This window comes from Oratosquilla oratoria, chromosome 30 (genome assembly GCF_046742065.1).
Source record: "Oratosquilla oratoria isolate Oo_2021 chromosome 30, ASM4674206v1, whole genome shotgun sequence".
In the NCBI taxonomy this organism is placed as follows: domain Eukaryota; kingdom Metazoa; phylum Arthropoda; class Malacostraca; order Stomatopoda; family Squillidae; genus Oratosquilla; species Oratosquilla oratoria.
Genome location: NC_134806.1, coordinates 13,980,736 through 14,004,216, shown reverse-complemented (window position 1 = coordinate 14,004,216; position 23,481 = coordinate 13,980,736). Strand labels below are relative to the sequence as shown.

General features: G+C 40.4%; 1 protein-coding gene across 2 annotated transcripts; it reads right to left on the bottom strand.

Annotated features, from left to right (window-relative positions):
* Positions 1-1,821: 1,821 nt before the first annotated feature.
* On the bottom strand, positions 1,822-23,465 carry LOC143041030 (putative GTP-binding protein 6). Of its 2 annotated transcripts, XM_076212619.1 has the most exons (8): positions 23,004-23,465; positions 22,568-22,710; positions 20,502-20,630; positions 20,179-20,339; positions 14,051-14,259; positions 12,841-13,039; positions 5,304-5,403; positions 1,823-2,941 (listed from the first exon to the last, which is right to left on the bottom strand). In XM_076212619.1, exons 1-8 carry the CDS (start codon positions 23,463-23,465, stop codon positions 2,809-2,811), a joined length of 1,536 nt encoding a protein of 511 aa, XP_076068734.1. In that variant the 3' UTR covers positions 1,823-2,808. The 2 variants fall into 2 exon arrangements, with proteins under 2 accessions (XP_076068735.1, XP_076068734.1); XM_076212620.1 differs by lacking the exon at positions 20,502-20,630 and having other exon boundaries at positions 1,822-2,941.
* Positions 23,466-23,481: the final 16 nt, after the last annotated feature.

Here is a 23,481-nt window from a genome sequence, read left to right as displayed (position 1 = left end):
AAAGGTGACTGATTTGGTTCAAACTTGCCCCACAGGGAGAAAGTCGGTCAAAGTGCACAGCAAGGTAAACATCAGCAGCCTAAGTCAAAGGGCGTGCCAGTGGCACCCCTCCAAATTTGGGCTTTTTCACCCAGTAATCACCTTTTGGCCTCTGGCACCCATAGCGTTCGACTGAGTGGTGTCAAATTGGACTCCATGGCAGCCCTAGTCGCCCTCGACCTGTGGGTGAGATATTGGGTATATCGGGGCAAGTCACCAAAATGACCCAAAATCAAAAAAAATCTCAAAGGGGTACCCCATGGAATTTGGGGGGAAATCCGAAGGTCAGCGATTTGCTCCAAACTTGCGCCACAAGTAAAGAGTGGGATAGGGTGCACACCAGCGTAGGCAGCACAATCGTGGGACCAAGGGTGTGTCGGTGAGAGCCCTCCAAAGTTCGGCCTTTTGACGTTTATGCCTGTGGCACGGATACCGTGTGTCTGACTGGTGTGCCACTGCACTGCAGGGCATCCCAGGCCGCCCCGGACCTGTGGGTGTCATAGCGGGTAAATCGGTGGAGGTGACCAAAATGACCCAAAATCAAAAAAATCTCAAAGGGGGTACCCCATGGAATTTGGGGGGAAATCCGAAGGTCAGCGATTTGCTCCAAACTTGCGCCACAAGTAGAGAGTGGGATAGGGTGCACACCAGCATAGGCAGCACAATCGTGAGACCAAGGGTGTGTCGGTGAGAGCCCTCCAAATTTCGGCCTTTTGACGTTTATGCCTGTGGCACGGATACCGTGTGTCTGACTGGTGTGCCACTGCACTGCAGGGCATCACAGGCTGCCCCGGACCTGTGGGTGTCATAGCGGGTAAATCGGTGGAGGATGATAATTCTGCACATGAAAAATGTTTTTAAATTTCTGCTATGACCACTTCCCCTATTCATCAGAAACGTAAACAAATACCACGTGCAGCGCGTATGATGCCTGACGTATGAGAGTCAGGTGCGTTCTGATTGGCTGTATGCAAATGAGTTCATATTGGGGTCCCCAAGTCCTGTAGGAGAAAAATTTTTGCGGCCGGGGCACGTCGGCCGAAAGGAGTGGGCAACCCCGCCCAACGTGGACCAGCAGTCGGCCGACATCACTTTGCCCGTCCACGGGGTCCTCCACCACGGTCAGCGGGCCGGGGCACATCGGAACGATCATGCGAAGTCAGCTTTGCACCCCCCCCCCCCGTCACGTTGTCGGCCTCCCGCCAACTTTCGAGGTGTGCCCGCCACCGTCACCCCGCACTCGCTCAACATCACTTTGCATAGTCGGAAGTTCTCTGGAACGGTAGAGTCTACGGACAGCGAACGCTAAACATGGAAGAATAGAATCAATCTCTGGGTCGTAACTTGCCAAGGTTGGCAACGAAACGTACCCGAAGCGGCAAGGCAAAGGGGAACGTGTGCGGGCGGCGACACCCGTTGTAATATGAAAATAGAGAAGTTGGTGGCGATAAATTCATTTTTACAAGTTCACTGTTTTCAAAACAATGGCCTAACTTAACCTAACCTAACCTCGCAGTGTTCTGTGGACGACTCTCTCCACTCCCATCCACCCCCCTCCCTCCCTCTTATCTTGGCTTTTCCTACATCTCGCCCACTACCCTGGGTCAGAAGCAGTGTCGCAAGACACAGCATATCCACAGCAAAGCAAATTCATTAAATTGGCAACCCCCCTCCATCCCCTCATTTAAAAAACTCATCCTTTGATGCATGTTGCAGTTTATGTGTTATATACAAAATCTCAAAATGTGAATAAATCAATACTAAATGAAAAAAATTATTCAAATTTATTTACAAGTCTTCTTCCATAACATGGATAGATTTGGGAAGATTACAAAAAATATACATATACCAAAGGCTTTTTCCCTTTTATAAGGGAAGTAGCCAAAAAAACAATGGCATAAAATCCACTCCAACCAATTCCATCCCTATATACTCCACTCCCATTCACACCCCTCCCTCCCTCTTATCTTGGCTCTTCCTGGATGACGGCCCATCCCTGCATCTTGCCCATTGCCTTGGGTCAAAAGTAGTGCAGCAAGACACAGCACATCCACAGCAAAGACGCTTCATTTAATCGCCAACCCCCTCTCCGTCCCTCATACAGAAAAAGGGAAGCTGGGGAGAAATCCCTTCAGGCTGCGTCAATTTATTATTCACACATACTCCCTCACCCCCCATCCCCCACCCTCTCCTTTCCATGCATCACAGAATCATCCATACACAACCATTCTCCATTCACCCCTATCTTCTGTCTTCTCCCATCCTTCCTCAACAAATATTCCCCTCTTTCCTAATGCCCCTTTTACCCCACCCATCCATCTCATCCTTGGCTACCCCTCACCAGTGCTGTCAGTACAATCACTCCTTCATACAATCTCCTCTTAGCATCCATTCCTAAATGTCTATATCTCATTTCACTTTTTAATCCCCCAAGGCATTTACTTGCTTCTCTCAATCTACATTCTACCTAGCATCAAGGTCTCCTAATACCACTACATTGACATTTCTCCCTAAACCCTCTATGCACTCATTTAAATCTATCCAAAATGCCTCCCTTTCCTCTACATTTTCTCACTACCAGGCCCATATGCACTTACAAAAACCCACATCTTCCTTCCCAGTTTCACCTTCATCCACATTAACCTTGAAGAAACCTCCTTCCACTCCACCACACGTTTACCTATCTTTCCACTTACTAGTATAGCCACCCCTTCTCTCCCTTGTCCTTTTTTCACTCCTGACACACCTCCCAACTACATGTTGTTAGCACTACCCTGAGTCTTTAATAAATCGACGATATGCTGCTAGTTCTTGTTCAGATATTGCTACAGTGATTAACATGTTTTGAGAGTCCTCAGGATCCACCTCCTCTTTGGATATACCTGTCACCTTACGCAACCATCTGAAAAGAAAATAGGTTAATAAATACTAAAGTTACAATCAAATTCTATTTGATCCAATTTAATTTGATTTGGTTTAATATTGTGAAACTCCCCCTATCAGGAGGCTAGGACAGTGCCCCTTATAAAGGACTATGTAGCATAGAATTTAATGAACCATGCCCTAGGTTCAACTTGTCAGTGGCAGGGTTTGAACTGCCATCACCTTGATCTTCATAGCAAGTAGGGACACCCTAACCCACTTGGTCAGTGAGCATCCTCATTTGATAAAAAAAAGTTTTATCTATCAGGGACCAAACAACTGTACAACTGGGTCATCCATAGAGAAACACTTTCTAATGCTATTTCTAATGCAGACACATGTTGAATGTAGAGAAGGTTAAGTGAGGGAATGATTACAAAGGATTACAAAGGCGGAGCATGCCGACAGGAGACCTTTTGGTCCATATCACAGTGGGAGACTCTAGGGATATGATGGGATTAGCTATAGGAAAATATGGGTGTGGGATAGGTGAAGGGTGAATGCATACCTTGGCTGACTGCCTCCCTTATACAGGGGAAAAGGCATATCAGTCAAATGTTGCCTTGAACTTCATTAAGTGTAAAACCCACAGCCTCATAGTGGTTGGCAATAATCCTCAGAACCTCCCATAAATCTCTCTGGGAAGAAACTCTGGACTGTTGTCTGCTCAAAGTGGTAGGTGTTAACTCTATTCTATTTGTTCATGGCATTGCACATATTGTGCGTCATCTGTTTTGTGTTGTTTTGATTTTGTATGTAGGAGGAGGGAACACCAGGGACTCGAGGAATTGAGAGGACTGGTATGAAGGCTTTTCTATTTGTAAAAGAAAAATACAGGTAAACGTCGACTTACGATGGCCGCGACTTACGATTGTTCGACTTTACGATGACGACGACGACGACGACGACATGATAATTTAACCCCTTCCATACGGTGCCGCACACGTAGGCGTCATGAGGAGCAAGTGGATTCGCGACGCTGCCATATCGGCGTCTTGATTATATTTATTGTAGTCGCCCCTGTGTTTTTACATTCTCTCAAATGTGCCTTGAATCCCATTCTCTGTGGTTTTCAAAATTCGCGGGTGAAAGAGAGAACGATCGATATAAGCGGTGACTATATTTTATGATGCGAGTATTATTACGTCACGTCGTATGGCTGGCATGATTTAAGTTCCGTACTGAAAATACATATTATAGTGTTTGAATATGGTAAAAAGGATAAAAATAATTAAATAAACTACTGTACATGTTTAATAGGCTATATTCAGTATCTCTGGTGGTTAATATACAGGTAGGCTAGGTACAGTGACCACGGAACAGTGATACACAAATTGGGGATCGACTTACGATGAAATCGTCTTACGATGGCTCTATCGAAACCTAATGCCATCGTAAGTCGACGTTTACCTGTACTGCTCTTATATTCTTTTATTTACCTTCCCACACTGATCTATAAGTTAAACAAGTGGTAGTAGAGCACAATTGTGGCAGATGGTAAAGAAATTATCAAGTATAAAAGAGAATTTCGAAAAATAAAAAGATGGGCAACAACAAATGTGGTGGATGAGCACGAGTGCCAGTCTTTGGAGGAAATCAAAACTATGATCGTTGAAAGCAAGAGTTGAAAGCATGGCAGATCGTCACAAATCTTCGAAAGAAGAAACATACTGTGACAATCACTTTGTCATTCCCAGAAGGATGCGAGGTAAGGAGCAAAATTTTGAAGAAGTGAATATTGACAGTATCATCCATACACAACCAATTTCCATTCACCCCTATCTTCTGTCTTCTATCCTTCCTCAACAGACATTCCCCTCTTTCCCAAAGCCCCATTTACCCCATCCATCCATCTCATCCTAGGTCGACCCCTCATGTTCACTCCTTCCACCTCTGCCTTCCACACCTCTTTTACTACTCTTTCTTCACTCATTCTTTCCATGTGTCCAAACCATCCCAATACTCTTTCATCTACCCTATCTCCCAACCCCCTTTCCACCCCCATTTTCCTCCTTACCTTCTCGTTTCTCACCCTATCCAGGCACCTCATCTCAAACACATTCAAACTACTCCTCTCTTCCTCTCTTATGTTCCATGTTTCTGCCCCATACAGTGCTGTCGGCACAGCTACAACTACAAAAATATAATGAAGATGCCAAGAATGGCATCCTCATATACCCACTTATGCCTCATGATACCTATGTAGGCATCACCATATGTAAGAGGTTAAATTCCTTGCTTCACAAAGTCCTCTATAAGATGGTATCATCTTAGCATATGCATATATACAATTACAAACACACAAAATAAAAATATCAATCAACTGTCTTATATGCAAGTACCTTATATTTTCACAACCTGATGGAAGCTTAAAGATTCTTATATGTCTGTTGGTTACCCTCAAAATTTCTTGCTCCAACACCATAAGCACTTCCTGTAGACCTGCAAAAAATAATAAATAAATTAATACAAACATACATACCAAAAGGCAACCTCCTCAGCAAGACCAACAAGCAATTTCCCCCGGTATAACAATGTGCTCACCCTCTCTCCACCTACAAACCACAATCTAAACCATCGATGATCACCCATCAGACCACTTTCCAATAGATTAAATGTGAAGGAACAATAAATCCTACATAACTCCTCCTGTATGACAGGTCATCCCTGCATCTTGTCCCTTGCCCTGGATCAGAAGAAATGCAGCAAGACACAGCACATCACCGGCAAAGCCGCTTCACTCATTGGCAACATCCCCTCTCCATCCCCTCATGCACTAACAATGAAGTCAGGGAGAAATCCCTTCAGGCTGCATCAAAATATCATTCAAACATAACCACTCCCTAACCCACCCTATTCCCCACCCCTTCCCTTCCATGCATCAAAGTATTAGCCATACAGTCATTCTCCACTCACCCCTTAAAAAAATATATGTATATAAATATAAATATATATATATATATATATATACATACATACATGAGGTCTGTTAAAAAAATACTTTCTTTAGAAGTTACAGATCTGGGTCCCCTTCAAAGTACTCTCACCCCCCCCCCCCCAAATGCACTCCACATTTCTGGCCTTTTGCAACAGATGGCGTCCCTCAGATGTTTCTGAACTTCAGTGTAGTAAGTCTAGTTCACTGTGGAGCCTTCGGGGAGGTACTCATAGTGAACAACACCCTTAGCATTGAAGAAAACTGTCAGCATCTCCTTGATCTTGGATCGAACTTGGTGAGCTTTTTGGGGTCTGGGGGATGTTTCATCCACTGGGACAATTGGACTCTCGTTTTAATGTTACTCTCACCCCCCCCCCCCCCCAAAATGCATGCACTTATCTTCTTCCTTTCAAGGGTCTTTTGAGTTCGGGGAACAAGAAAAAATCACAAGGAGCAAGGTCAGGTAAGTAGGGGGGATGAGGAAGAACAGTGATCAAGTGCTTGGCCAAAAGCTCTCAAGTTCTGAGGGCTGAATGGGCTGGAGCGTTGTCGTGATGGAAAAACCAGTCACCACTACTCCACATTTCTGGCCTTTTGCAACAGATGGCGTCCCTCAGATGTTTCAGAACTTCAGTGTACTTAGTCTGGTTCACTGTGGAGCCTTCGGGGAGGTACTCATAGTGAACAACACCCTTAGCATTGAAGAAAACTGTCAGCATCTCCTTGATCTTGGATCGAACTTGGTGAGCTTTTTGGGGTCTGGGGGATGTTTCATCCACTGGGACAATTGGACCTTCGTTTTAATGTTACTCTCGTTTTAATGTTACCCACCCCCCCCCCCCCCCCCAAAATGCATGCACTTATCTTCTTCCTTTCAAGGGTCTTTTGAGTTCGGGGAACAAGAAAAAATCACAAGGAGCAAGGTCAGGTAAGTAGGGGGGATGAGGAAGAACAGTGATCAAGTGCTTGGCCAAAAGCTCACAAGTTCTGAGGGCTGAATGGGCTGGAGCGTTGTCGTGATGGAAAAACCAGTCGCCACTCCTCCACATTTCTGGCCTTTTGCAACAGATGGCGTCCTTCAGATGTTTCTGAACTTCAGTGTAGTAAGTCTGGTTCACTGTGGAGCCTTCGGGGAGGTACTCGTAGTGAACAACACCCTTAGCATTGAAGAAAACTGTCAGCATCTCCTTGATCTTGGATCGAACTTGGTGAGCTTTTTGGGGTCTGGGGGATGTTTCATCCATTGGGACAATTGGACCTTCGTTTTAATGTCAAAATCATAAACCCACGATTCATCACCTGTTATGATCCTGGGCAAGAAGTTTTCATCTTCTGAATGATTAAGCAGTTCCTGACAAACCCGGACGCAATGGGCTTTTTGTTTGTCCGTCATCAGGCGTGGCACAAATTTTGCAGCAACACAGTGCATCTTCAATCTTTTTGTCAAAATCTCATAACAAGATCCAACTGATATCCCACACTCTTCAGCAAACTCCCTGACAGTCAATGTCGATTTGCCTGCACCAGGGTGTTGATTTTGTTGCTCATCATCTTCAATAGACTGTAAACCATCCTTAAAATGCTCATGCCACTTGAAACATACCATATGCTTCATAGCAACATCACCATAAGCCGTGTTAAGCATAGCAAAAGTTTCAGTAGCAGATTTTCCAAGTTTAACACAAAATTTCACAGCAAGTCATTGCTCCTTCATGTCATTCATTCTGAAATCCACAAAACGAAAAAATCGCACTTCACTAAAAACTGCATAGCTAATACACAAATAAAGATATCCGCAATTGGGAAATGGCGTCGTAATCACATGATCTGTGTGAACCTAGAAAGTAGTCCAGTGGGCTGAGATCAGGGGAGTAGGGCGGCCATGGATTGTCGGTCCTCCTTGAGATTAATCAGTCACCTGGAAAGTGTTGCCTAAGGTACTGAAGAGTGCGGTCAGAACAATGAGGTGGTGCACCATCCTGTTTAAACACAACGATGTTCATGTCAAAACCTCTTCTTAATGCTGGAATGAAGCGTCTTCGAAGCATTTCGATGTATTGGTCTGAATTCACTGTCACTCGATGACCATTATCTTCTTCAAAGAAGTATGGGCCAAAAATACCATTCATTCCAAGTGGACATCACACAGTTATTTTTTCTAAACTCAGAGGTTTTTCAACCTGTTCTTGAGGCTGTTCATTGGCCCAAAACCTAAAGTTTTGCTTATTCACATGCCCACTCAAATGGAGGTGTGTATAGAGAGGGAAATGAGAAAAATAGGATACGGTGGGAGAATGAAATTATGGACTTAAGGAACGAAATCGTTGGACTAATGTCTTGCTTAGTGCAAGCAAACATTGAAATTTCTGACGTGAGAAAAACTAACTTGGATCTAAGAAACGAGATTAAGGAAATGAAAAATGATATAAGAGAACTGAAGAGTGATAATGAAGAAAAGAGAATTAATGATACTACTAATAGCAAAAACTTAAAAAAGAGGTAAACAACAAAATTCAAGAAATGACTGAAAAAATTGAAGAGAACTTAGATGAGGAAAGTATCCAAAAGATTAAGAAATGGAATGAAAACATTGAAAATAAATTGTTTTCAAAGAAATAGTCCAACAACAAATGCAGGAAAATGCAAAAGACACAACTATCCAAGTAATTAACGAAAAGCAAATTGGGTCAGAGACACAGTGGATAGGAAAAAATGTATTGTGGTATATGGACTAAAAGAAAAACATGGTCTGGTGAGGTACATAAGAGAAAAAGAAGAAAAAGAAACAGCAATAACAATCCTAAAAGAAAATTCAGGATGGAGCCCAAGATGCAAGGAAAGACGTAGACGATGCATATAGAATTTGTCACTGTTCTAAGGATAAAAATCGACCCCTAAAGATGGGCAACTTAGCAAGGAGTGAAAAGTATAATAAGATATGGATAAAAAGAGAAATGAGTATTGAGGAATTAGGAAAAGAAAAGACACTAAGAGATGAAGCAATAAAAAAAAAAAAAAATGCAAAGAGAACAGAGACTGAAAGCAAGGAATTCCATTGGAGAGTAATCAACATGAGACTGAGGAAATGGTACATCAGAATGGGCGAACCAAAGACAGAAAAAAAATGGAGAAAGAAGAAAATTGGAAGTGGCCTATACCAACATCAACGGATTAATTCCTGGACTGAACGAACTTAATGATTACCTGCTAGAAGAAAAACCAGACATATTGGGAATTGTGGAGACTAAACTAAGGAATGAAATATCATCCATCGATGTTGGACATGACTATACAATTACTGGATTAAAAACAGAGACAAGAAACAGGGAGGAGGAATCATGTTCTTGGCCAAGAAAAACTTGAATGTGACAAAAATTGCAAAGGGCAAAGGTAATGTAGAACTGATCATGATAAAAGTCAAAGACAAGAACATGAAAAGTAGAAAGTTTGTGGTGACTTATGTGCCCCCAAAAACAAATGCTTGGAAAGAGAACAAGCACACGAAAATGCTAAAAGATACAAGGCAATCATTAAATGAGATACTAATGGGCAGGGGTAATCTGGTAATTATGGGGGACTTCAATTGCAATGAAATCTGTTGGGAAAACATGACAGTGAGAGGAGGAGATGACTTGTGGGGTAATGTACTACTGGATATGACCATGGAATATACAAAGACTCAGTGGGTCAGTGAAAACACCAGATACAGAAATAACAAGGAGCCGTCGAAACTAGATTTAATATTTACAACAGAACCTGAAATTGAGGATAAAATCCAATACAAGACACCAATTGGAAAGAGTGACCATATACTCATTGAGAATGAACAAAAGGAAGAAATATACATGGAGAGAAATGAAAAGCATAGGAAAGGAAGATTGATGTACAACAAAACGGACTTTGGAAAACTAAAGAAATTCTTCCAGAATGCAAACTGGGAAAAATTTTACATGGAAGAGACAAAAGTAGAAGAGAAATGGGATATCTTGATGGATAATTACAATGAAAGGGTGAATAGGCACGTACCAAGACAGAAGGTAGAGTGTACATTAAATGCTGGTTCAACAAAAGATGCAGTGAGGCAAAAGATAGAAGGGACAGAGCTTGGAAAAGATGGAGAAAAGATAAAAAACCTGGAAAATGGCAAGTATTTAAACTATAGAAATGAGTATGTTAAAGTGAGAAGACAGGAAAAAAGGAACCATGAAAAGGATATTATAGATAAATGCAAAGAGCAACCCAAGCTATTCCATAGATACATGAATGGTAAACTTAAAAACAAACAGGAAATGGTACCTTATCAAATGCCTTTTGTAGGTCCAGAAAGGCACAGTCTGCCCACCCATCTCTCTCTTGTATTATATCTATTAGTCTTGAATAGAAGCAAATCAAGTTTGTTGTACATGATCTTCCTTGTCTGAATCCAAATTGGTTTGGATTCAGTATAGTTTTTTCCTCCAAATGTTTAACCCGTCTATTTTTGACAACTTTTTCATAAATTTTTGCTACTGTGCTTGTTAGTTAGACCGGTCTGTAGTTACATGGGTCTTCTTTGTTTCCTCCCTTATATATTGGTACAATGTTTGCCTTCTTCCAGTTCTGTGGTACTTTTCCTTCTTTAAGCGAGAATTTAATTATATTCTATATTTTGTCTGTTAATTCTTCCATGCATTCTTTCAGTATCCAATTTGCAATTCCATCTGGACCATGTGATTTTCTAACATCAAGGATTTTAATTTGGTTGCTGATTTATTTTTGTGTTACGATTATTTCTTTCATTGAGGGGGATAACTCTCTCACTATTTCCTCACAGTTAGGTGAGTTTTCTATTGTGAATACTGATTTGAAATGGTTGTTCATAATTTCAGCCATTTCCAGTTCTTCAGTATATTCATTTACCTTGGTGCAGTTTTTTTAATTCTTGTTTGTTGTTCAGTTTTCCATTTACATACCTGTAAAATAGTTTGGGTTCTTCCTTGCATTTATCTATTATCTTTTTTTCATAGTTTCTCTTTTCATCTCTGCATATTTTTACATACTCATTTCTAAGTTTGATGTTCTGCTTGTTTTCTTGTCTCTTTTCCATTTCTTCCAAGCTTTGTCTCTATTATCCCTTCACTACAACTTTTGTTGTACCAGCTTTTTATGTATGTTCTTTCCATTTTATTTTGTGGTACATATCTATTCACTCCCTCATTATAAATTTCTTTTAGTATGTTCCATTTTTCTTCCATCCCTGTTTCTTCGTTTAGGAATTTATTTTTCCCAGTTTGTGTTACGAAAGAATATTTTGAGTTTCTCAAAATTTGTTTTGTTCTACATTAGTCTTCCTATTCTATGTTCATCATTTTTGCTTTGATCCATTTGTTCTTTCAATTCCAATTCTATTAGTACATGGTCACTCTTGCCTATCGGAGTTGTGTAATAAATTTTATCGACAATCTCAGGCTCTGTCATAAGTATTAAGTCTAATTTTGAGGGTTCTTCACCCTATATCTAGTATTTTCTCTAATCCATTGGGTCATTGTGTATTCAATGGTCAAGTCAAGCAGGACATTGCCCCCAGAGTTCCTCTCCCCCCTTCACTGTCATTTCTTCCCAACATATTTCTTTTGAATTAAAGTCACCATAATTACTGTATTTCCTGTCTTTCAGTATATTAGTTAATTCATATTTTGTGTCTTCTAATAATTTGGAATGATCACTTTCTGTCCAGGATTGTGTTTTGTGGGGCACATACACCACTACAAATCTTCTACTCTTCATATGTTTGCTTTCAACTTGTATCATAATTGATTCTACTTTATTTTTTCCTTCAGTTGTTTTTATTACATTTAAATCTTTATTGGTCAAAATTAAAACTCCGCCACCCTGTTTATCCTTTCTATTCTTTGTCCAGCAGTTGTATACCCTTGTCCCACCATGTGGGGATGTACAGTATACTTTAATTTAGTTTCCACTATTCCCATTATGTCTGTTTTTTCTAAGGCCAGGTAATTGTTTAACCACTTCACTCTGGGCCAAAATCTCGTGGGCAGCATTAGCTGCCAGACGTATGATGTTGCATTATAATACTTGCATCACAAAAAATAGTCACCACTTATATCGATCGTTCTCTCTTTCACCCGTGAATTTTGATAACCATAGAAAATGTGATGAAGCCAGTTTAGAGAGTATGTCAGTTACGCAGGGACAACTACAATAAATATAATCAAGACGCCGATATGGCAGCCTCGCGTATCCACTTGCTCCCCATGCCGCCTACGTAGGCGGCACCGTATGGAAGGGGTTAATTCATTCATTCATTCTTGAAATTACTCCATCTATATTAGTATATGTATGTATTTACCCAACTGTATTTATCTAATAGTAGTACCATACACAGGAGAAGAGCAATGCTTGTTGGGTACTGTCTCCTATTCTCTAATTTTCTAACATGCCTAGACTCAAATTCATGTATGGTCCCTACTTAATCTATATCTTTGATTTCCAGTTATTATATTTATATTTGAACTTGTGTATTGTTTGAGCATGGGCTATATCACCTTCTAAGCTATTCCACATATTTATATATCTATAAGAAAAACTGTATTTCTTCACATCCTTTCAACATGTTGTCTTTCTTAATTTACTTCCATGACCTCTTAAAGCACTTATATCAATATCAATGCAATCTATCCCCATCAGTGACCTGAACACTGTAATCATGTCACCTTTCAAGGTTGGTAGACCCAGTACCTTTAGGTAATGGGTCTACCAACCCAACCTGGGTCTATATGTATGTATATACATGTGTCTAGTATCTGCTCTAGCATCTGTCTGTTTTACTGTAATTTTTCTATTTCTTCAATCTACTTTTTTAACTTTTGTTTCAGATTGATTTTTCAATTACGTTCTCTGATGAGTAGACCTTGACAGTTTAAATACTTCAGAGATCTTACCATGACCAGTCAGTGATGACAAAGGCAATGCTCCTTCTAGATCTACTTTCTTGTCCGGTGTAACTATGTCCATCTTATTTCCAACAGCAATAACTGGAGTCTTGGCATCAAGGGGAAGACTGCTTAAGGTCTTCTCCACTGTCTGTCCCTGGGCTCGGTAGTCAGGATGACTTGCATCGCGTACATGAATCACAACATCCTGTAAATTTTGTAAATATAAATCAATGCTGTGGTGCAAATATCTCATAATTCAAATTAAGAAGATGAGTGAGATTAAGTGAAAGTGATGAGAATCTCTCTCCCATTCTTAATTACTTTGCTTTACAAGAATTGGTATGTAGAGTGCAAACATCAGGAGATGAACAGATCTATCATGGTTCATATCCTGCTATGGAAGCCAACTGATGGCAGTAAGAAATATCAATCAATCAATCTTATACTCCAAGTCTCTTGCTGGAGACCCATAGTTCCCAGGTGCCAGCAACATCCACTGTACAGGCTCATAGGTCACTCCAGGAAGAAATATTGTGTTGTTGTCTAGTGATTAATGTAGGGCAGTGTAGGGTGAGGTATTCTGTGATGGTTGCATCTAGGGCAGTTTGATTTTATGGCCAGGTCTATTCTGTGCTGGTACTGTTTTATGGCTAGATGATTTCCCAAACATACTCATTTCTAAGTTTGATGTACTTTTGCCATTTGCTTGTTTTCTTGTCTCTTTTCCATTTCTTCCAAGCTGTAGGAGGAGATAGAGTGGGGGGGCTGCTGATTAAGTGAAACAGCCTTGCTGTGGATGTACTGTGTCTTGGTATATTGCTTCTGACCCAAGGAAGTGGGTGGGAGACAGGGGGTGACCCTTCATCTACAAGGAAGCTAAGGTGAGAGGGAGGAAGGGTGGTGGAATGGAGTGTAATGGGTGGGAGTGGATATGTGCCTTTTGACTTGACTACCTCCTTTATAAGGGGGGAAATTCCTTTGTACATAGGTAGATATAGCTTAATACTAAATGAATGGCATGGTGAGAGGTAGGAGGAATAGAAGCAATGAATGATACTCACACCCTGGTGCCAGTGGCAATACTAGCAAGGTTTGCCATGTAAACAAATTTTTGTTTGCAGTCTTACTTCTACAATGCAAATCTGTTTAAGTCTTTGTGGAAATGCCCAGCTTTGACAATAACATAAATCAAAATCAAACAGTTACAATGTCTTACCGCACAAATAGCATCCTCTAGTGTGGCTCTAAAGGATGCAATTAAAGATGTTGGAATGTCTTGGATGAATCCTACGGTGTCAATGAAAACCACTTCCACACCACAAGGTAAATGACCCCCATGGGCTGTGACATCCAGAGTTGCAAAGAGCTGATCCTTACCTTCAGCTCTCTTGTCTCCTGTTATGGCTCGGATCAATGAAGTTTTCCCTGTAATAAAATAATTTATAATAGTATACATACTGGTCAATGATATTTCCAAGTTATCACATTTAATGTGAGCTTGCATTCACTGTGACTTGAAAAAATGGCACAATTTTCATTTAATAATTATAATAATATACTATCAGACCTCGGCCAACACAATTTCTCCATGCATGAGAGGGTCTGGGAACCTAACCTATTTTTCCCATAAGACCTGATATTTGCCCAATATGAATTTTGTACTGCATGACAGCTAACCTAACCTAACACTTGTGTTTGGTGAGGCCTGACTGTACATGTAACAAACAATGAAACAGGATTCTACATTATAACAGATGGGCAAAAGTACAGTATCTGAAGTTCATTAAGCTGCTTATGATCTAACAAACAGTGTGAAGGACTAAGGATAAACTGGGGAATAGTATAAGCAACTTTTCCTATAGTAAAAATCAAGGGCAGGGAAAGGTCTTTTGAGTCACTGTACCATGCAGCATAAATACTTAGCTCCTAAACTACCGTGACATATTTTACAGATTTTAGTCTGTCATGCTTGATTATTCTATATAACCCCATGAACATCACCATCTCGGAAGAATTAAGAATCTCTATCAGGGTTGACACAGATTTTCATGTGAGTGGAAGGGTGGTGAGGAAAACACCAGGAACCGTTGGAGTCTTATTGCTAATGTTTCGTCCTGAAAGGACTTCCTCAGAGTCCTTTCAGGACAAAATGTTAGCGAACTCCAACGGTTCCTGGTGTATACCTCACCACCCTTCCACTCATTCTGTCTTACGCACTTCAGATTTTCATGTACTTGTACTTCAAGTTTAAAAATTCAATGGTACTTGTACATGTTCTAAGGGGAGAGAGTGGGGGAATATCAGATCATTTACAAAGGATTACAATGGCAGAGCATGCCAACAGGAGACCTTTTGGTCCATATCAAGGTCAGATGCGAAAAAATATAATAATGATAGATGAATAAATAAATAAATACAAACTATTATAAAGTAAATAATAATAAATAAAATAAATGTATAGGTATAGTTAAATAATAAACAAACAGGTAAATAGTAAATAATAAGAAATTCATATATAACTAATAATAAATGAGAATCAAGCAAATAATAATAAACAAACAGACAATGCTGCTGCCCCCACCACTGCTCCACCTCTCCTAACAGCCACTGGGGGACATTAAACCAAGCACAGCATATGTCAAGATGCTGTTCATTACCCATCTACCCACAGCCAACAGAGCCAGCAGGAGCATCAACATGCTCCATCAGATGTGGCTCCTGTACCTAGCACCCATCCAATTTGTCCTTGGTAATATCAATGACAAAATCATCACCGCAGCAGCAGTGCTAGCCTACAGGCACCAACAACAACAACACTGGACCACCATGATCTGATGCACTGCAGACCTGCATCTTACCCTTGGGAGTTGCCATGACTCCTGGAGCTTTGTCCTGGCAGATGTCAGGATACCTCTACTTGGTGCTGACTTTCCCATTCATTACAGGTTACTGATCAACATCACAAACAGCCATCTGGTCTATGCAACAGCTCCCACCTGAACTACCCTCCAAACTGTATCATGTCTCCAGCAGAAATGGTTCATCTCAACTCCACTGCAAACTGCATCACAATCAACCAAGGATACCGCCATTGATGCTAGACATTCCTATGCCCAACATTCATCAAGCCACCTGGGGGCAATCTCAACATGTCTCCAGTGGAGATGGCCAGTGGCCATCCCCTTGTATGCAGAATGCCCTCTTAACCTCTTCACTCTGGGGTACATTGCACGTCTGGCAGCATTAGCTGCCCGATGTGCGATGTTGTGTCATAATAATTGCATTATAAAAAATAAAGTCAGTGCTCAATCGTTTGTTCTCTTTCACCCGTGTATTTTGATAACCATAGAAAATATGATGAAGCCAGTCTAGAGAGAATGGAGGTTACGTAGGTACAACTACAATAAATATAATCAAGATGCCGACATCGGCATCATCGAGTACCCACTTGCTCCTCATGCCACCTACGTAGGCGTCACCATATGGAAGTGGTTAAGCCAAGGCCACTAGAGGGGAGTATTGTACAAACCACGACAACCATGTGGTGTGGAGCGCATACCTTGCCAACACGACCCTGCTTGACCCAACCTAACCTAATTCAGTGCAATTATGTAATTATGCACCACAGGTGACTACCTACACAGTATTTATATATTGGCTCCTGGCCCCATGTACAATCAGTTCAGTTTTACCTTACAAATAAAGATGAATTCACCAAACCTCTTTCTCTTCTCACAGTAGCATCATCGCTATACCCTACTCTCATCCATAAGAACATGTACATCCAAAACTCTTCCTACTCTTCTCCTGGGTACCACTATATAGTCCATTAACCCCTTCCATGTGATGACACCTATGCAGGTATCATGAGGCACAAGTGGTTATATGAGGATACATGACCCCCGTATTGAACTGGCTTGACCATATTTCCTGTGGTTATTAACCACTTCAGTACGATGATGCCTACATAGGCATCATGAGGCACGAGTGGGTACACAAAGATGTTGGTATCAGTGTCTTGATTATATTTTTTGTAGTTGCACATGTGTTACCCCCGGATTCTGTGAACTGGTTTGATCACATTTTCTGTGTTAATTATTACTCAGAGTAAAGGAGAACAAGTAATACAGCAGTGACTTTATATTTTATAATACCAGTGTGGTGCATCGTACATATGGCAGCCAATGCTGCACATGAGAATTTGACTTGTACTGAATTGGTTAATATTCAGTGAATGAGAATGAGGAATACAGCTGTAACTTTATATCTTATAATGCAAGTATTGTGATGCATCTTTGAATCATCGTAAATCAGGCAGCTGATGTTGCAAGTGAGAATTTGACTCGTATTGAAAATGTTTCAACCCTATCTACCACCCATCCACCCTCTCCCATGTGTACTTATGTTTCAATTTTTTCCTAAACACTGTATTAGCTATCATCAACTCTCTAAACACATCACCATCAACTTTCCACTATGATTTTTTCCTGCCACTCCACACTTCCCAACCACTACATCTACTGGTTCATCTCCTACTCTAGCATGAAGATCACCTAATCTACAGTGACATTTCTCCCTAAACCCTCTATTCACTCATTTAAATCTATCCAAAATGTCACTGCCAGGCCCACTTGCATTTACAAAGACCCACATCTCCCTTCCCAGTTTCACTTTCATCCACATCAACCTTGAGGAAACCACACACCTATCTCTTCACTTACTAGTATAACCACCCCTTCTCTCCCTCATCTTTTCTTCACTTCTGATACCCTCCCCACTACACTCCCAAGCTCAAACTTGCCCCTCCTTTTCAACTTAGTTTCACTCAAATGCCAACACATTCATCTTTCTTCTCACAAACATACTGCTTCTCTTCCCTTTTACTCTTATCTGTACCACACTCATGCACATAAAAAGACACAAACCTTAGGGTTTTGGTTAGAAAACTCCTCCCAGACCCTCTTATGCCTTTGCTTTTTTTTAGGAATGTCCCCTTTGGGGCTACAGAGAGTAGGATGTCTAGTCCTATCCTCCGTCCCGTTTAGTTGCAGTATTCTTTCTCCCCTACAACACAAGCCTTCTCCAAACCTATAAAGGCCTAAAATACATCCTTAACTTTTCCTAAAGCTTTCTCATAAAAATCTGATTCATGCAACCTTTCCTTTCCTAAACCCATAATGTTCCTCACTAATTACTCACTCTGCTCCTCTCCTAATCCTCTCAATTGAAAACCTTTCATAACCCTTCCCAACTACACTCAACAAACTGATCCCTCTAAGACTACTACAATCACATTTGTCCCCTTTTTCCTTGTAAAGCAGAACTATACAGGCACTCCTCCAATCCTCCAACACACTACCCTCCCTTAGATATACATTAAACAACCTCATTAGCCAATCCACTATTACTGTACCTCCCTTCTTCAGACACTCCACATGACATTCATCTAACCCAGGTGCCTTACCTGCTCTAATCATTTTTAAAACTATTTGTACCTCATCTTTTCTTATGTCTCCTTCATTTTCCTCTCCCATCACCACCATTTTCTTAGCATCTCCCACTGCTACCACCAATAACCTCCCTAGCGTCCTCTATATTCAACAGCTCTATAAAATACTCTGCTCATCTTCTCCTTACCTCCTCTCATTAACATATGTCCATCTGCTCCTTTTACCTTTTCTTCTCTACTTGACTCACCTCCCCTTCTTTCAAAAAATCTTTGTACTACTTTCAATTTTTTTCTGTCATACTCCTACCCCATCTACTTTCCTTTTTGCCTCCTTTATATTATGTTTTGCTTCTCTGTTTTCTTTGTATCTCTTATTTGTTTCTCCCATCCTTCTTTGCAACCAATACCTGAATGCTCATTTCTTTTCTTCTTTTCATCCCACCACTAACTATTACTTCCCATCCTCCTTGTTCCACATACCATCTTTGCACACATTATTACTCCCTCCTTGAAACACCCCCATTCCTCTTCTACTCCTAACTCCATTCTATCCTTCACCACCTCCCCACACTTCTCTCAGCTTCTACTTGTACTACTACTCTTTTTCCATCTCATTTAACCTCTTCACTCCGGGGCACATCGCACGTCTGGCAGCATTAGCTGCCAGGCGTGCGATGTTGCGTCATAATAATCGCATTATAAAAAATAAAGTCACTGCTCAATCGCTCGTTCTCAATCGCCCGTGAATCTTGATAACCATAGAAAATATGATGAAGCCAGTTTAGAGAGAATGAGGGTCACGCAGGTACGACTACAATAAATATAATCAAGATGCCGACGTCGGCATCATCGCGTACCCACTTGCTCCTCATGATGCCTATGTAGGCGTCACCGTATGGAAGTGGTTAAAAAGTTGACTCCAAGCACCTCTACCTTCTACCCTTTTCCTCCCTCTCTACCTAGCCCCCTCCCACTCTCAACTTGCCTTCTACCAAATAATGATCTGATATTCCTCTACTCTTTCCCCTAAGAACATGGACATCCAGAACTCTTCCTACTCTTCTTCTAGATACCACTACATAGTCTATTAATGCCTTATCAGCCACCCTTCCATCCACCACCTTCTCCCATGTGTACTTTTGTTTGACTTTTTTCTTTAATAGTGTTAGCTATCATCAACTCTCTAAAGTTTAGAGTCTAAACACATCTCCACTATGATTTTTATCTGGCACTCCAAATTTTCCAACCACTCTATCTATTGGTTCATTCCCTGCTCTAGCATTAAGATCTCCTAATACCATTACATTCTCCCCAAAACTTTCTAATCACTTATTCAAATCTACCCAAAAGGTTCCCTTTCCTCTACACTCTTCTTACTACCAGGCACATAAGTGCTTACAAACACCAACATCTCCCTTCCCAGTGTCACCTTCATCCAAATTAACCTTGAAGAAACTTCTTTCCACTCCACCACACTCTTTCCTATCTCCTCACTTACTAGCAGAAACACCCCTTCCCTCCCTCATCCTCTCCTTACTCCTGACACCTTCCCCACTCCACTTCCAAACTCAAAATTACCACTCCTTTTTAAATTAATTTCATTTAATGCCAACATACCCATCTTCTCACAAGCATACTGCCTATCTCTTCCCTTTTATTCTCATCTGTACCACACCCACACACATTAAAAGACCCAAACCTTTGGGTTCTGATTAGAAAACTCCTCCCAGACCCTCTTATGCCTTGATTTCTCATAGGTGTACATGCTAGTGCCAATGGTTTCATTCAACAATGGGGATGTCACCGTCAGCAAACAGATTAAAACATAAATATATTCAGATACTGATTTGATTTATTACTACTGGAAACAATCTAATTAGAAAATACTTTCAAACCTGCATTGGTGTATCCAAGTATAGCTACACTTGGAATGCTGGAATTAATTCTTCCCCTTCGAAGAATTTCTCTCTTTCCTTTAAGTTTATTAAGAGAACCAGATAATTTCTTTTCCCTTTCTTTAAGCATGTTCTTCTCTCTTTCCCCATGGACTCGTGATCTACAATAGAATGACATACATTTATTGATTTCCTGTCGATGAAGAGTTTCAAACAAGTTATTCAAATTATATTTTCCTTTCAATTTATATCATCAGAAGTATTACTACAATGTATATCACATGCATATCATCTAAAAAACTACTAATCATTGAAATGAATACCTCATATATGGAATTTCTGCCAATGCAAGCTGCATTCTAGCTTCAAGTGTTTGCGCATGAAGATGAAATATTCCAAGAACAACTGAATATCTATCAATCACCCTTACTCTAAAAATACTCTCCAGCTCTCTGTAAGAAAGATAAAGAAAAATATATTATATATATATATATATATATATATATACTCTTTCATCAACCCTATCTCCCAACTCCCTTTCCACCCCTGTTCTCGTCATCACCTTGTTTCTAACTATATCCAGCCTAATAATCCCTATCATACTTCTCAGGCACCTCATCTCAAACACATTTAAACTCCTCCTCTCTTCCATGTTTCTGCCCCATACAGTGTTGTTGGCACAATCACTCTTTCATACAATCTCCTCTTAGCATCCATTCCTAAGCGTCTATTTCTCATTACACTTTTTAATCCCCCAAGGCATTTACTCGCTTCTCTCAATCTACATTCTACCTCCACCTCTACTCCCTTTCCCACCACATTTGCACCCAAGTATCTAAAACTATCCACTTCCTCCAGTCTCTCCCTTAATACTCACTTCCAGTCTGCTGCCACCTTCTCCCATTGTACATCTCATCACCTTACTTTTACCCACATTTATCTTCAACTTCCTTCTTTCACACACCTTCCCAAGCTCTGTCACTAACTTCCTCAATCCCTCCTCTGATCCTGCTACAAGCACAATGTCATAAGCAAACAATTACAGGCTTATCTCCCCTTTTCTCTATTTTCTTTAACCATCTCCAATCATGTTCCATGATGCGTCACTGACACAAAGGGACGCGGGTATGGCACCATAAGCCACATCCTAGCAAGAGCCATAGTGCTTGCCATTCTTAGTAAATTGATTATAACATTAGATCCAACAAAGTAGTAGGTTACCTTAAATTAGATATGATAAAAACCTGAATTAAACTTTTTCTCATGTGAGCATGACTAGTTGCAAGAGAGTTGCAAGCCAGCAGCAGAGGAGTACAAAATCGAGGCCTTCTCCCCTCAGAAGTCAGAGGACATGTAAACAAAATGACACTATGAAGTAGTATCCTCGCATAGGTAATGACTAAAATTTTGTAAGCCTTCTTCACACACAAATAAAGAAGTAGAAGGATTGTGTAAAACCAGGCAAATAGTGATAGAATAGACTTATAGAGGCACACATCGGCACCTGTCCCAGGCACCAATGTTGTGTGGTTGTGGTATAAATTTAACCTCTTCACTCCGGGGCACATCGCACGTCTGGCAGCATTAGCTGCCCGACGTGCGATGTTGCGTCATAATAATCGCATTATAAAAAATAAAGTCAGTGCTCAATCATTCGTTCTCTTTCACCCGTGTATTTTGATAACCATAGAAAATTGATGAAGCCAGTTTAGAGAGAATGGAAATTACGTAGGTACGACTACAATAAATATAATCAAGATGCCGACGTCGGCTTCATCGAGTACCCACTTGCTCCTCATGCCACCTATGTAGGCGTCACCGTATGGAAGTGGTTAAGAAGACATGGGCATTGAGTCTCTCTGACTTCCATGCTCACACTCTGCTCATACCCAACTTCATTGTAAGTTGAAATCTTATTTTTATATAATATAAATTAAATAAGTTTTGCACATCACATCTTTTCTTGTCCAAGTGAAGATTGGAATTCCATTAAAAGGCAAAATAATCACACTGGCCAGTGGACTGAAGGAACTGTTCAAATCACAGCCGAGATTTGATACATTAACTCACACCCAAGTATCTAAAACTATCCACTTCCTCCAGTTTCTCTCCCTTGTACATCTTGGCCTGCTGCCACTTTCTCCCCTTGTACATCTCATCACCTTACTTTTACCCACACTTATCTTCAACTTCCTTCTTTTGCACACCTTCCCAAACTTTGTCACTAATTTCCCCAATCCCTTCTCTGATCCTGCTACAAGTACTAACTGAATATAGCTATGAGTTACCCAGTTTGAAGATGAATTATAATTACATGCTCCCAATTCTTTTTTCTTTTTTTCTGATTTCCTTTCCTACCAAAGTAGTAAAACTGATAGCACAAACTTACTGCACTTGTTTTGACTTCAGTATATCTAAGCTGACAAATACAGTAGAACAACTGCCTAAACTCCTGATTTCTGATGCAAGACGTTCCAGAGTGCCAGTGCCAAAAACACCCTTTGTTTCGGTACTTTTTACATGAACAACTTCCTGAAATAAACCCATTGTAATTAAAATGGAGTACATGAGCTTCAGGTTCATGTTACTGCTCATAACATAGTTCAAACTCATTGACATGCTATTCAGCAAAATGTAATTTCATTCAAATCAAATATTATCTTAAGGGCCAGCTTGCCAAATTATGAACTTAATGATCTTTGCTTGGATAGGTCCTCTAATGCATTATTACACTGCAAATACCATAAAACAACAGTAAATTTTAATTCTGTTCACTTTAAAAAAAAATTACTATTTCCATCTATAACCCTAATATAGAAACTAACCTTTGCAACCACTTTATACATTGGTAATGTGCTGATGAGAGCAGCAGCTTCATCCAGTAATAACTCTCCATTTGTATCTAAGCGCTTTCTTGGTCCCCACTTAACCCAAGGTTGCAGCACCATCACACCTGAAACCCCATCCTGTCCTTTGATCTTCCCTGGAACAAATGCTGAACTGGTTAACAAATCATATTCAGGATCTTCTAAGATATTTTCCTCTTCATTTTCATTCCACTCAGAATCTGGGACTTCTGCTACCAATGATAAATGTTTTTTCTTTTTCTTTTTTAAAAGACTGGGGGTTGTTCCAAACTGACGCAGATCAATATGCACAGCATGTAGGGGATTTTTACCAATGTTTCTCACTTGGCACATATGTAAATATTTGTTGCCAACAACACTTGCTACATGTTTCACAAATCTTGTGACATTCATACTGGTTTTGAGAATTGTAAAAACCATCTTGCTTAATCATGAA